At 39.6% G+C, this 13,017-nt stretch overlaps 2 protein-coding genes across 2 annotated transcripts; both read left to right on the top strand.

Annotated features, from left to right (window-relative positions):
- The first annotated feature begins 5,136 nt into the window (after window positions 1-5,136).
- On the top strand, window positions 5,137-6,457 carry LOC111199361. The gene is made up of 2 exons (XM_048737544.1): window positions 5,137-6,295; window positions 6,378-6,457. The coding sequence occupies exons 1-2, from the start codon at window positions 5,137-5,139 to the stop codon at window positions 6,455-6,457; spliced, it is 1,239 nt and encodes a 412-aa protein (XP_048593501.1).
- A 3,634-nt stretch (window positions 6,458-10,091) lies between these two features.
- Window positions 10,092-12,139, top strand: LOC125576941. Its single transcript, XM_048737504.1, has 8 exons — window positions 10,092-10,308; window positions 10,488-10,602; window positions 10,672-10,796; window positions 11,024-11,105; window positions 11,178-11,289; window positions 11,365-11,522; window positions 11,590-11,710; window positions 11,804-12,139. The coding sequence occupies exons 1-8, from the start codon at window positions 10,092-10,094 to the stop codon at window positions 12,137-12,139; spliced, it is 1,266 nt and encodes a 421-aa protein (XP_048593461.1).
- Window positions 12,140-13,017: the final 878 nt, after the last annotated feature.

Below are 13,017 nucleotides of genomic sequence, written 5' to 3'. Positions count from 1 at the left end.
TGTTTTTCAGTGATACAGAGTCGGAGAGTGACAGCGACAGAGATGAGCTTCATTTAAACTTTATGGCACTTGTCAGCAAGGAAGAAGAACCAAAACTAGATTCAGGCATGGAAGAGGATGAAGATGATCTCAACAACGATCTTGAATCAGAATACAAGTCTCTTTTCGACAAGTTTGCTGAACTCAGTCATGAGAATCTACAACTACTAAAAGATAAGGCAATGCTGAAAGCTCAGGTGAATATTCTGGAATTGGAGAAACCCTCTGAACAAGCTACTGAGTTGTCTATACTCAAGAACTCAGACCAAGAACTGCTATCATTGAAACGAGCGATGACTGAACAAGAGAGGGTTCAAAAGCAGGTTGAGCTGAAGATGAATTGTCTGAATGAGCTACTAACCAAGGAGATGGACAAGAGCAAATTACTTGAGAATCAACTAGCTGACAATCTCAAGAAAGTAAGAATGCTCACGACTGGTACAACAACTCTAAATCATCTTCTCACCATTGGTCAGTGTCCTAGCAGTAACTGGAGATTAGGTTTTCAAGGAGCTACTTCCAAATCTGCGGAAGAAACAGTGTTCGTGAAAGGGAGTTCGAATGAAAAAGATATTCAACCCACGACGAAGGTACAGATTAATAATCAGAAAGGAGAGAACCTAAAGATGACTGCTGCTACACGACGAGGAAACGGGTGCCATTTCTGTGGAAAGCGTGGTCATAATGTCAGATATTGTTTCTTTCGAAAAAATCAGTATCAACGTGCATGGAGGATGAATCTTTGTTTTATGGAACCATCGCTGTATGGTCATGTGTGGATAGCTAAGAAAGATCTGTACCCAAACTATAAGCAGAAAGCCTTGACTGTTGCACACAGTGAGAAGTCTGAAACACGCACTGATGTAAAGCAACCTATCATCTGCAACTTCGCGAACCTATCCACTGGAACTGAGCTGGTAAGCAACGTTGCGTACACAAGCTCTTATTCTAACTCACAGTTTGATACCCCCTGGTACTTCGACAGTGGCTGCTCAAAACATATGACTGGAAATCAGGATTTCTTTGAGAAACTTGAGTTTATCAAAGGAGGCAAAGTGACCTTTGGTGATGGAGGACAAGGAAAGATACGAGGAGTTGGAGAACTGGACAGGTCTGTCTTACCTAAGCTTGTTAATGTCTTCTATGTGGATGGTCTTAAAGCAAATCTCATCAGTGTCAGTCAATTGTGTGATGAGGGGTTAGAAGTTATCTTCAACAGCAAAGAATGTCGAGCTGTTGATGCTAAAGGGAACATTGTTCTATGTGGAGTAAGGTCAGGAAACAACTGTTACATGTGGAAGCCGTCACATCTATGCTACTCAGCTAAGGAGTCTAAATTGGATCTGTGGCACAGGAAGCTGGGACATATGAATACTAATGGTCTGACCCGACTAATCAACGCTGAGGTTGTTAGGGGAATTCCAGAACTTGAGAAACAGACTGATACAGTGTGTGGAGGGTGCTGTCAAGGTAAACAAGTGAAGGTCCAGCACAAACAGATTTCAGAGATTAGATCCAAGGGAATACTCGAGTTAGTACACATGGATCTCATGGGACCAATTACTCCAGACAACATTGCAGGGAAAAAGTACATCTTTGTCCTAGTAGATGACTTTTCTAGATATACGTGGGTGGACTTCCTGAGAAATAAGTCGGACGCGTTGGAGAGCTTCCGTATTTTGGCCTTGCAACTTAAACAAGAAAAGGGTGGAATTGTGCAGATCAAGAGTGATCACGGAGGTGAATTTCAGAATGAGGAGTTTGATAAATTCTGTCACAGTCAAGGAATCAAGCATCTATATGCAGCTCCTAGAACCCCTCAACAAAATGGAGTAGTTGAAAGGAAGAACATAACTCTACAGGAAATGGCAAGAGCGATGCTATGTGGGAACAGTGTGCCATCCGGGTTTTGGGCAGAAGCTATAGCCACTGCATGCTATGTCATAAATCGAGTGTATGTCAAACCTAACACAAAGACTACTCCGTATGAAGTTTTCAGAGGGAAGACTCCGAACCTCAGTCATATGCATGTCTTCGGGTGCCTAGTCTACATACTCAATGACAAAGATCATCTTGGTAAGTTTGATGCAAAAAGTGATGTAGGTATGTTCCTCGGATACTCAACTAACAGCTCGGCATATAGAGTGTTCAATCAACGTACCAAATTCATTGGAGACAAAGTAAATGTCGTGTTTGACGACAGTATTGGTTTCTATCAAGCTCGAGTCACTCAGAAGATTGAGTGTGTTACACCACCAGCTGAAGCATCCCCTGATGTAAGGGTCAAAGAAGAGTCAGAAGAAGATGACAAACAGTCTGAGGATCAACAAGTGGATCTGAACCAAACCAAAGTGCATAAGAATCATTCCTCAGCTGATGTGATTGGTGAAGTGTTTGGTGAAAGAGTCACACGAAAGAAACAGATTGATTTTCAGAAAATGGTCAAGCTTGCGTGCTTCACTGCTGAGATGAACGAGCTAGAGTGTTTTGTCTCGTTGATTGAACCAAAGACGCTTCAAGAAGCACTGAACGATGAGTTTTGGACAGAGTCTATGCACTTGGAGCTTGAACAGTTTGATCGCTTACAAGTTTGGGAACTGGTACCACGACCTGATGGTGTGAATATCATTGGCACTAAGTGGATTCACAAGAATAAGACCGATGAGAAAGGAAACGTGATCAGGAACAAATCCAGACTAGTGGGACAGGGTTACACTCAAATCGAAGGTGTGGATTTTGACGAGACTTTCGCGCCAGTTGCTCGACTAGAGTCAATCAGACTGTTGTTTGGAATGGCTTGTAATCTGAAGATCAAACTTTATCAGATGGATGTGAAAAGTGCATTTCTGAATGGTTTACTACAAGAAGAAGTCTACGTCACACAGCCTAAAGGTTTTGAGAATCCTCACTTTCCAGATCATGTTTACAAACTCAAGAAGGCATTGTATGGACTTAAACAGGCTCCTCGAGCATGGTATGATCGTCTGACGGTGTTCCTTACTCAGGCTGGATTTCAAAGAGGAGGAGTTGATAAAACCCTGTTCATTGGAGAGAATGGAAGAGATATCCTCATCATTCAAGTATATGTCGATGATATAATATTTGGAGGAACATCTCAGTCAATGGTTGATGAGTTCGTAAAGACGATGACTTCTGAATTTGAAATGAGCATGGTGGGAGAATTGAGTTACTTTCTTGGACTACAAGTCAAGCAGTTAGACGATGGAATCACAGTCTCACAAAGCACATATGCAAAGAATCTCATCAAAAGATTCGGGATGCAGACGAGCAAGACAGCCAACACTCCGATGAGCACAACAACAAAGCTGTCGCGAGATGAGGATGGGAAACCAGTTGATGACAAACTGTATAGAGCTATGATAGGGAGCTTGCTGTATCTTACCGCGAGTCGACCTGACTTGTGTCTAAGCGTCGGCATTTGTGCTCGATACCAGGCTAATCCAAAAGAGTCACATATGAATGCAGTAAAACGGGTTATCAAATATGTGAAAGGTACATTGGATTTTGGTCTTCATTACACCTTTGAAACTAACGAGAATCTTGCAGGATTTTGTGATGCTGATTGGGCAGGGTGTCTGGATGATCGTCATAGTACTTCTGGCGGATGTTTCTTTCTTGGGAACAACTTGGTGGCATGGCACAGCAAGAAACAAAATTGCGTCTCTCTCTCAACTGCTGAGGCTGAGTATATTGCTCTCGGAAGCTGTTGCACTCAGTTACTTTGGATGCGCCAAATGCTCGTTGATTATGGTATCATCTCTGACCCTATGCTTGTTCACTGTGATAATATGAGTGCCATAAACTTGTCTAAAAATCCGGTTCAACATTCACGCACCAAACATGTTGACATTCGACATCACTTTGTGAGAGAGTTCGTTGAGATGAAAATCGTGATTTTGGAGCATGTATCTACTGAAAGGCAACTGGCTGATCTATTCACCAAACCTCTAGACTACAACACGTTCCTAGGTCTTCGAAAGGCCTTGGGAATTGTGAATCTCTGAATAAGTCATGTCAGAAGAGGAGAGCATGGCTGTTGTATATATGTGTTACTGCTTGTCAATATGCCACCACAATCACAAAACTCTGAGTCAACAAGTTCGATTGTGCAGCTTATTTCACCTGCCTCCTTAACAGTAAAGTCATTTGATTCACTGGTGAAAGACACTCATCTTGGATCAAGATGCTGCAACATTTTCGATCTGAGCATTGATCACTGTCTGGATTGAATGAGGAAACACAGCAGAGACTGAGTGGAGTTTGGGTAAGAAGAGTGTCCTGGATTACTCAACAGAAAAGAAAAACAAAAGGCCCTGAATGATGGACACTCGTAATGGAGCTGGAAGACACAACTTTCAGACTCTAAGTTCGATCACTGTCTGGATGGGGCAGGGTTGATGTCAACTCTGATTGGTAAAATAAAATAAAAAAAATAATAAAAAAAATTGTTTTCTGTGACAGCTACTCGGCTGAGAAATAGCTACAGATCAAGGTTACAATAACTGTCGAGTTGGAGAGACAGACACACAAGATGTTTACACTGTGTTTCCAGACCATACAAATGACTGTGCTGCAGAAGTTCAGGTGTGAGTGAGTTGTATGATAGGATCATGTCTGTGACAGCTACTCGGCTGAGAAACAGCTACAGATGTGGGTTGGTCTCACTGATTCTTTATCAAAAACTTCTTGGTGGCTGAGTACAAGTGGGAAGCAATCTCCGTCTCTCTCCTCTGGACGCTAAAAGACATTCTTGAGTATGTCTTCTGGCTAGGTGCTTTTGTTGCTGTTCCTGTTTGTGTGCTGCATCGCTTGCAAGGACATGATTATCAATCTCACAAACTCTCTCTCTCACAAACTGAGGTGCTGTCGATATTTTGTTTAAACAAAAATGGCTGTGTTTATTGTACGTTTTCAACATTTTGGGTCTCATGACTTGGGCCCATTGCTATTGTGTCTAACGGGCTTGGTGAGTATGATTAGGGTTATTTTTTGAGAAGTGTATGATGCAGCTGTCTTCAAGTGTTACATCTCTCTCTCTCTCTCTCACCGGCGCAATCGATCTCTCTCACTAGCAACATGCAACCAACAAGGAGAAGCTCGCGGCTCATGAAACTGAAGAATGTCGAGGCTACTCCGATGAACCCGTTTGATCTCTCTTCTGGGTCATCCTCGCGCAAGAGGAGTCGCCGTCGTGTCTCAGCTGGTGACACTGCAACTCTACCCAAGAACTCTGAGCTTGAAGTTGAGTCTCTCTCGGATGGGGAATCCTCAGATGACCACTCCGACGAAGCTCCGATGGCAGCAGACACTCCTCCAAACCGCTCCAAAGAACAGAGATTTGAGGAGAGTCGGAATGTGTATCAAACTAAAGCTCAGTTCTATCCAGAGCTTATGCGCCCTACAAGGATGCCGATGACTGAACGGTTCTTCTCAATCGAGGCGACTGAGCGTTTCAGAGAGCTCCGAGGGCGGAACTTCATTCCTCAGCAGTCTATCTCACTCACGGACGAGAATCTCTCTGATGTCAGAAGAATTGTGATCGGGGCAGGCCTGATTCATACCCTCACTGATCTCGACCCTTATCAGCCCAATGTAATCCGCGAATTCCTCGCTAATCTTCCGGAAGCTGAGGAACGAGATGATGGTGTAGCGGTGTATGTTAGAGGATCTCTTGTTGATTTCTCTCCGAGTCTGATTAATTCAATGTATTGCATTCCGGGGTTTGAAGAAGATCCTAACTGGATGGATGAACGTCTTGATGAAGTTTGTGGTTTTCTCACTGATGGACGAATAAAACGAGGTGAGAACATGAGTTCGAAGTATCTCACAGCTACGAATCAGGTTCTGTATAAGCTCGTCTGCTCGAATTGGATTCCCACCAGGAACTACACCTCAATGAACCAAAGGAGACTCAGGTTCGTCTACATGCTTCATCATCATGATGGATTTGACTTCGGGAAAATCGTCTATGATCAGATCATAGCAATGTCAGCGAACACTCAGACAGAGAAGACTCGGTGCATCATGTTCCCTAACTTGATTCAGCAGGTCATCCACTTTCAGCGAATGATAACTCCTGACTTGCTTCATGATGAGTTCACTGGGACACCGAAGCTTGTTGTCAAGGATGTTAAGGCTGGTCGTGGGTCTGGAGCAGACTCAAGTGCTGCCAGCCTTGAGGACGACATCGATCGCGCCATTGTGGGACTCAAAGCCATTCGAGTTCACCTGAGGAGTAAGGGAGATGCACAGTGTTTTGTCTTACTGTCTACTCTATGTCTAACGAATGATTTTTCTCTAAATGTGCACCTATGCAGGGGGAGAATATGAGCAACATGTTGCTCATCCAGGGTTTGAAGAAAACGACGAGCAGGATGAAGATGAGGAAGACGCGTAGGATGATCATGTCTTGTTGCTTAATGTCATTTTTAAGTTTTAATCCAGCTTGTACTATTTAAGACTCAGACTATGTGTTTCGACTGTGCTTTTAGCTATTCCTTGTGCAACTTATTTAAAAAATGTGTTTTCAGTTGATGATCACTGATTGAGTAGTTTCTGTGTATTGGATATGTGTGCTGCGTGGATGTTTACATTGCAGGTTGCATAGGTTGTCACATTCAGATAAAAAGGGGGAGAATGTAAGCTCAAGAAAAGGAGCTTGTCGGATTGAGAAACGGAGGATGTGCTATGCACAATATAGGAAGTGTAACTTGTTGTTATAAGTCGGTTATGAGACGATGACGTGTCAATGTCTCATTGGTTCCAAGATGTTACTTTGGCGAGAAGCAAAGAAGATTTGGAAGATTTGGGCTTATCACAATATTTAGGCAACTAGGGTATTGTGTTAAGGGTATTTAACCTGATTACTTTGTGAGTATCGAGGTTAGCCGTTTTATTGATTGAAAAGCTAGAGCAAGAGGTTTGTTCTTGAGAGCTTAAGAAAAGACGAGTACTCGAAGGTGTAGCTCGTACTTTCTGTTTTGATAGATTAGGAATTGGTCCGTCTCTAGTCGTGTGTGACTGAGAGTAATTCGGATTAAACAGATCTAGAAAGATTGTTTAACAAATTTCTAATATACAAGAAAGCGTTCTTGGTATCTTGTGTCTTAGTTCCTAAATCTGGTAGTCTCTGAACTTTCATATATTCCAATGAATGAGAATACATAAATTTGAAAACATCTGAGTGCCAAAACAAGAGCTTACAAAAACTGAGACTACAAAATTTGTTAGAAAGTCTAGAGTATGGATTTTTCTAAGGGAAACTAATAATTAAATACTAGGTTTTAACATTATTTTTTTATATAAATTATAAAATTATCATTAATATGCGCCTGACGTATATTAATAGGTTTTAACATTAATTTATTACGATAATGAGAATTTATGGTTAGATACCACTAGACGATCTTTTGAATGGTTTTAGCTACACCAATTGAATCTTTCATACAAACTTATTTTTATTAATCTATGTAAATAATAATTAATTGTATTTTCTTAAGACAAATAGAACCCTAAACTTCAAAGTTTGAGATATTAACAATATTTCATTAACCACTTGAAGAAATAAAATTCCACCTAAACTTATTAGTGATAAGTCTAACTCACACCCAAAAGCTAACTAAAAAGTGAAGAATTTCTCATGCATATATATATTACCCAAAGATCACATATGTGTCCGATATGTTGGGACATATTAATATCCCTTTTCGAGATGTGGGTAGAAAACGGTCCAACGGAAATAACTCAAGCTCATAAGCTCTGATATCATATTGGTGACGAGCCTAACTCATACACATATATATTGCCCAAAGATCACATATGTGTCCGATGCGGGACATATAAATAAAGCTAATAGTTTAGCTATGGAAATATGTAAGGATCAGCGTTGCAATTTTGTAGCTAATTTTCTACTTTGGAGTTTGACATTTTAATAATCTTCGAATACATCTAACGCTTTCATAAATTTAACAACGTTATCGCTTTCTTATCAGCCCATAATTTGTCAAAAATCTAAGTCCAGTTATTACTGATAGGCCCACCCGATTTGTAATTTAAATTTAAATGGCTTGGTTTGCTTTAAGTTTGGTTATGCGTTTACATATTCATATGAAATTTTTTTCGTCCAAATGAAATCAAAGTATTAACATTTAATAATTTAAGCAACTTTTTGAAAAGTCTAAACAAAAACGGAACGTTACTCGCACCCTAAAACTGTGTACACCTGCTTTCCTTGCTCAAGTACCTCGTTGCCACACTAGAAAGATCCGGCTTCAACAAGAAAAACCAATCGGGGCTCGATCTTAAAACTAGATCTGCCGCCATCCTAAGGTTTTAACATATCGGAGATGAGAAAAACAAATACGAGTAGCAAAAGGGAAACCAAGATAAGGAAAGAAGAAACACCGGCAGTAGTGCTGTGAACAATTAACCGATTGTCGGAGGAGAGTCGAACGCACAAAACAGAGTGTAAGGAGGAAAAAAGGTTTAGAGAGAGAGCCACTTAATCACACAAGTAATAAAATGGGCATATACTGATCAGAGAGCATGTCCACGTAGGACATTAAAATCGTCCAATAAGAAGTTGTTTATTTGACACGTCAGCTGGGCTTCCCTTTTAAAAAAAAAACGATCGTGAAATGATGTTGGGCCACAAAACCCATCATAATTGAGAGACGGATACACGAGATTAATCCGACTCGAGCTCACCTTCTTCAGATCTTCAAACCCTGATTCTCTGATCGATACGGGAACCTTTGCTCTTCCTCTTCTTTGTTCCGTTTGATGATTTCATCCTCGAACATTAATACCTCCTCCACTTCGTCTCTCTTTAATCTCATTAATGGATTCACTTTCTTTTCCTCCTTCAGATTTTGTTTATAAAACTCTCGATCTGAGTTTTATTCTGATCAGATTTTGTTCTACAGTTTCATTACTACATCGCAATTGCAATGAGTTCCAACGGAGAAACCCGTTCGGAGAAACCAAAAGGCGTTGATCCTGACTCCTTTCCCGGACCGATTAAGCCCACCGGTACAACCTATGTCTCCTCCGGCCTCTCTAACGGCGATCCCCACTCGAAGAAAGCCAAAAGCGAAGCGTCTGTCTCATCCGGTCTGACCAAACCCAGCGGCAAGGCCGGTGTTTCTTCCGGGCTCTCGATCGGCGTGTCTAATTCGAAGAACCCCGACTGTAAGAACCTGATCTTTTGGTTATCAAAATTATATACTCGCTTTGATTACCAAAAAATATAGAGTATGAAGCTTTGTGATCTAAAACAATGAGATGAACAAACTATATATTTTTTATTGTTGTTCGTTTTGTTATCAAATCATAGAATCCGTTTGATCACCAGAACAGTTATTGAGTCTAAAGCTTCGTGATTTAAGACACTGATATGAACAATTTTTTTTTATTATATTGATAGTTTAGTCTACAGAAAAATAAACGCATTGATGAATTTAACGCTCATATTCCTCTGCAGGTACGAAGACCAGTGTCTCTTTGGGCGTTAGAGGCAAAGCCGCTGTCTCCTCTGGCGCCAAGGGAAAAGCCATTGTCTCCGCCAAAGCTGTGGAAGTGATGTCTTTCAAGGATGTGAAATTCGGACCTCATGGATGCGAGTTGAGATTTCGGTTGATCCATTTTTGGGAAGCTCGAAATGTTGTGACGAAGATGCTTATTGGTCTCGAGATGCTTCTCATCGACCAAGAGATATAAACCGAATTCTCTTTTGCGGTTTAGTTTTAAAAAATTGTTTAGTCGAGATGCTATTAAATCGTTTTATATTTAAACTTAGCGTTCTATTCTTTGGTTCTTTTAATGAATTTGTACCAAGTTTTTGCTATTGGTAATAGAACCATAACTTTATTTCTGTTGTTGATGCATTGCGGTTTGAATATCTTTAATGTTTGTGTTTATTTTTCTAAGATTTCCTGTCTAGCTTCCTAATTTAATTTCTCTATTGTTGATAACAGGAAACTGTTATACAGGGCTTCATTCCAGCTGGGAGGATAGATACTTATCTGCCACACATGAAAGTTGGTGGAATTTACAAGCTTAACAGTTTTTACGGGTCTAATAACAAGACTATGTATCGGGTGGCTGAACCAAGTGTCACCATCACCTTCTCATCGTCTTCTGTCCTCTCTGATCTAGAGGACAGTTCGGTTTGTTTCCCTGAGGACCGTTTCCGGTTCCATGGATATGAGGAGTTCGATGCTGCATGCGACTTGAGAGGGGATCTCTATGGTAAGCTCTCACTGTTGTATATTATAATGTTTAATCTAACTTTAGATGATGTGTTTAACTCAAACTAATATATTCAGCATTGTTTGGGTAGGATAATGTTCTGGTACATTCTTAGATATTAAGGTTTCATGGTGGGTTTATAAGATATAAAGCACTAAGTTTGATTGTTTATTTTGCAGATTATGTTGGTCACATCAAGCTCGTGAATGGGCAGGTTCTCAATGACAGTCTCGTGCTAGATGATGCCGATATAGCTTCATCCCGCCGAGTTTTGCTTCATGTTCAAACACACGAGTAAGCTAATCTGTATCTTTTTCATAATCATATATTGACACTCTTAACAAACATTTTTTGATGTTATAGTGGTCCAGTGATGAAGTTGTACCTCTGGGACAAGGTTGCCTCTGATTTTAATGGAAAATTTAAAGCATCTGGTGGAGCTGCAAGTGTTATTTTGGTCACCACCTTAAACCCGAAACGTTTTGGAGGTTCGTATCATCAGCTTTTTCCTATGTTTTAAGAAGTTACATATGATGGTCAATGGATCTTATCTGGTTAGTTAGCTTTGAGTAATAGAGCTGCATTTGAATGAATTTGGCTTATTAGCTATAAGACATTTGAAAACATTTGTGAGGAATTAAGAGATATACATAATTCTACATCTCATTTTACATTATAATTTAGCATTTGTATTATAAGATTGGATATGTTATAGGTGTCCTAACTCTCTCATCTATGACGTCATCACGGGTATTTCTGGATAGTGATGTTCAAGCAACCCGAGATTATCTCACTTGGTAAGCATTCGTGTGTTTAAATATTGTTCTTCGTTATCCCATCGTTGTCTGATGTTTAGACGTTGTCTTCAGGTTGAACTTAAACATGGCTGTTGCTAACAAAGTTGATGCGGAAGTTGTCACTAAGCATGAGACAGTGACCATAGGCAAGCTCTTCTCCTATATGAAGCAGGAAGCTGTCAAGGTAGTACATACCAATGAGTAACACACTCATTATTATATACTCAGATTCTAATATAATTATTAAAACGTTTTGCAGGTTGCTTGGTTTGAGTGCATAGCAACTGTTGGTGATGTTGTGCACGGATCAGGATGGTATTACATAGGTTGTGGTGGGGGTCACACTAAAGCAACCAAAGGACCTACCACCCTAATGCGTAAAGAATGTGGGAAGAGTGATATTGTTGGTGTTGCACAGTAAGTGGTTCAGATTTACTTATACTCATACTTCAGTGCATTAATTATAAAACTGCTCATGACACAGGTACCTAGCCAAGATATCTGTGTATGACAATGATGATCAGGCGTGTTTTGTGCTCCTTGGTGATTCTGGTCAGGACTTGACTGGCAAGAGAGCTTCTGAGTTGGTTGATAGTTATTTCGAGGTAATTACAAACATGTATATCTTTGTTATCTGAAACTGTATTTTCTCAAAATAGTTTGATATATATAGTGACAATCGTTTAAATATATGTTAGGCGAATGAAAATATGGGAGATGATCACTTGGTTCCGGTGCCTCAAGCTCTGATCAATACCATAGGCCAGACTCGCAAGTTCATTGTGAAGGTATCAACTCACAATTTGACTGGCAAGACCCAAAGTTTGACTGTGACAAAGGTTCTCATTCCAGAAGATCCAGAAATTGAAGGCAATGTAGAAAATGTGACTGTAACAGATGCCCAGAAAACTTTGCAGAATGAAGTTTCTGAGGATGGTCCTTCCACACGCTTTGAAGAATCTGGTGGTGAGAGTGTGAAAAGGGCTGCTGATAATGTTGAGGCAGAAGATTCAAAGCGAGCCAAATGTGGCTAGGATGTGTGTAAGTGATGGGTTTATGGTGACTAAGAGTTTATGCTTTGTTTCTTTCCAATTTAAGACTTTATCTTTGCAATATTGAACTATCTCTCTTATAAACTTTGTTGGTTAAACTTATGTTTAGTAATTTCTTTCTTATGTTTGATGATTTAGTTTGCTGGCTGTGATGCGTTTTGAATTTAATTGAAGCTTTTGGCTTTTTAGTGTGTTGTATATTGTATATAGGCTTTGCCGTATGTTATGAAATAAATCTGATTTTGTATCATTTTTAGCTATTTTACGTGTCTATGATATGGGCCGAGTATTGACTTAATGCAATGCATTGCGATCCACACATTACATTTGCTTTAAAATTATGATCTGGGCAAATGATAAGACTAATAATGGACACAACTAACATATCATTAGTTACACTTACAAGATTAATGATGTATTTTTCTTCTTATTTAAATTATAGTAGTTACTTCTTTTTAAAGGATGTAAGTTCATTTTTTTTTGCAACTTAAAAGGAAAATATAGAGTGAACCTATAAACATCTATATGTGGTACATTAGTATTTTTCCACTTTGCAGAAAATTGGACTTAAAAATAGAAAGTCGGGTTTCTTGCAATCTAAGGGATTTATAGTGACAACTTGATTATTTTAACAAATAGGTTAAGACTGTTTGTTTAAAATGGACTATATACTCCGGCTGTTCCAAGACTCATTAACATCATTAACATGATAACCTTTTTCTATTCGAATTAATTAATTTTAATTTTTTGTTTTTAAAATTTATATTTAAAATTTAAAATCTTTAAATTTATAGGCAAATAAACCGCGTGTAGCGCGGTTAAACCCTAGTTTATTTTAATAGTGAACTAGGTTGGTTTAA

The sequence above is a fragment of the Brassica napus genome, chromosome A1 (assembly GCF_020379485.1).
Source record: "Brassica napus cultivar Da-Ae chromosome A1, Da-Ae, whole genome shotgun sequence".
In the NCBI taxonomy this organism is placed as follows: domain Eukaryota; kingdom Viridiplantae; phylum Streptophyta; class Magnoliopsida; order Brassicales; family Brassicaceae; genus Brassica; species Brassica napus.
This window is presented reverse-complemented; position numbering and strand designations above follow the sequence as displayed.

What these genes read in the sequence shown, in the direction of transcription:
- LOC111199361 (XM_048737544.1), top strand. Translation starts at nt 5,137, where the DNA reads ATGCAACCAACAAGGAGAAGCTCGCGGCTCATGAAACTGAAGAATGTC. An exon ending in CATTCGAGTTCACCTGAGGA is followed by an intron (nt 6,296 to 6,377) that starts GTAAGGGAGATG and finishes GCACCTATGCAG; the next exon opens with GGGGAGAATATGAGCAACAT.
- LOC125576941 (XM_048737504.1), top strand. Translation starts at nt 10,092, where the DNA reads ATGAAAGTTGGTGGAATTTACAAGCTTAACAGTTTTTACGGGTCTAAT. An exon ending in AAACCCGAAACGTTTTGGAG is followed by an intron (nt 10,797 to 11,023) that starts GTTCGTATCATC and finishes GATATGTTATAG; the next exon opens with GTGTCCTAACTCTCTCATCT. An exon ending in GATATTGTTGGTGTTGCACA is followed by an intron (nt 11,523 to 11,589) that starts GTAAGTGGTTCA and finishes CTCATGACACAG; the next exon opens with GTACCTAGCCAAGATATCTG.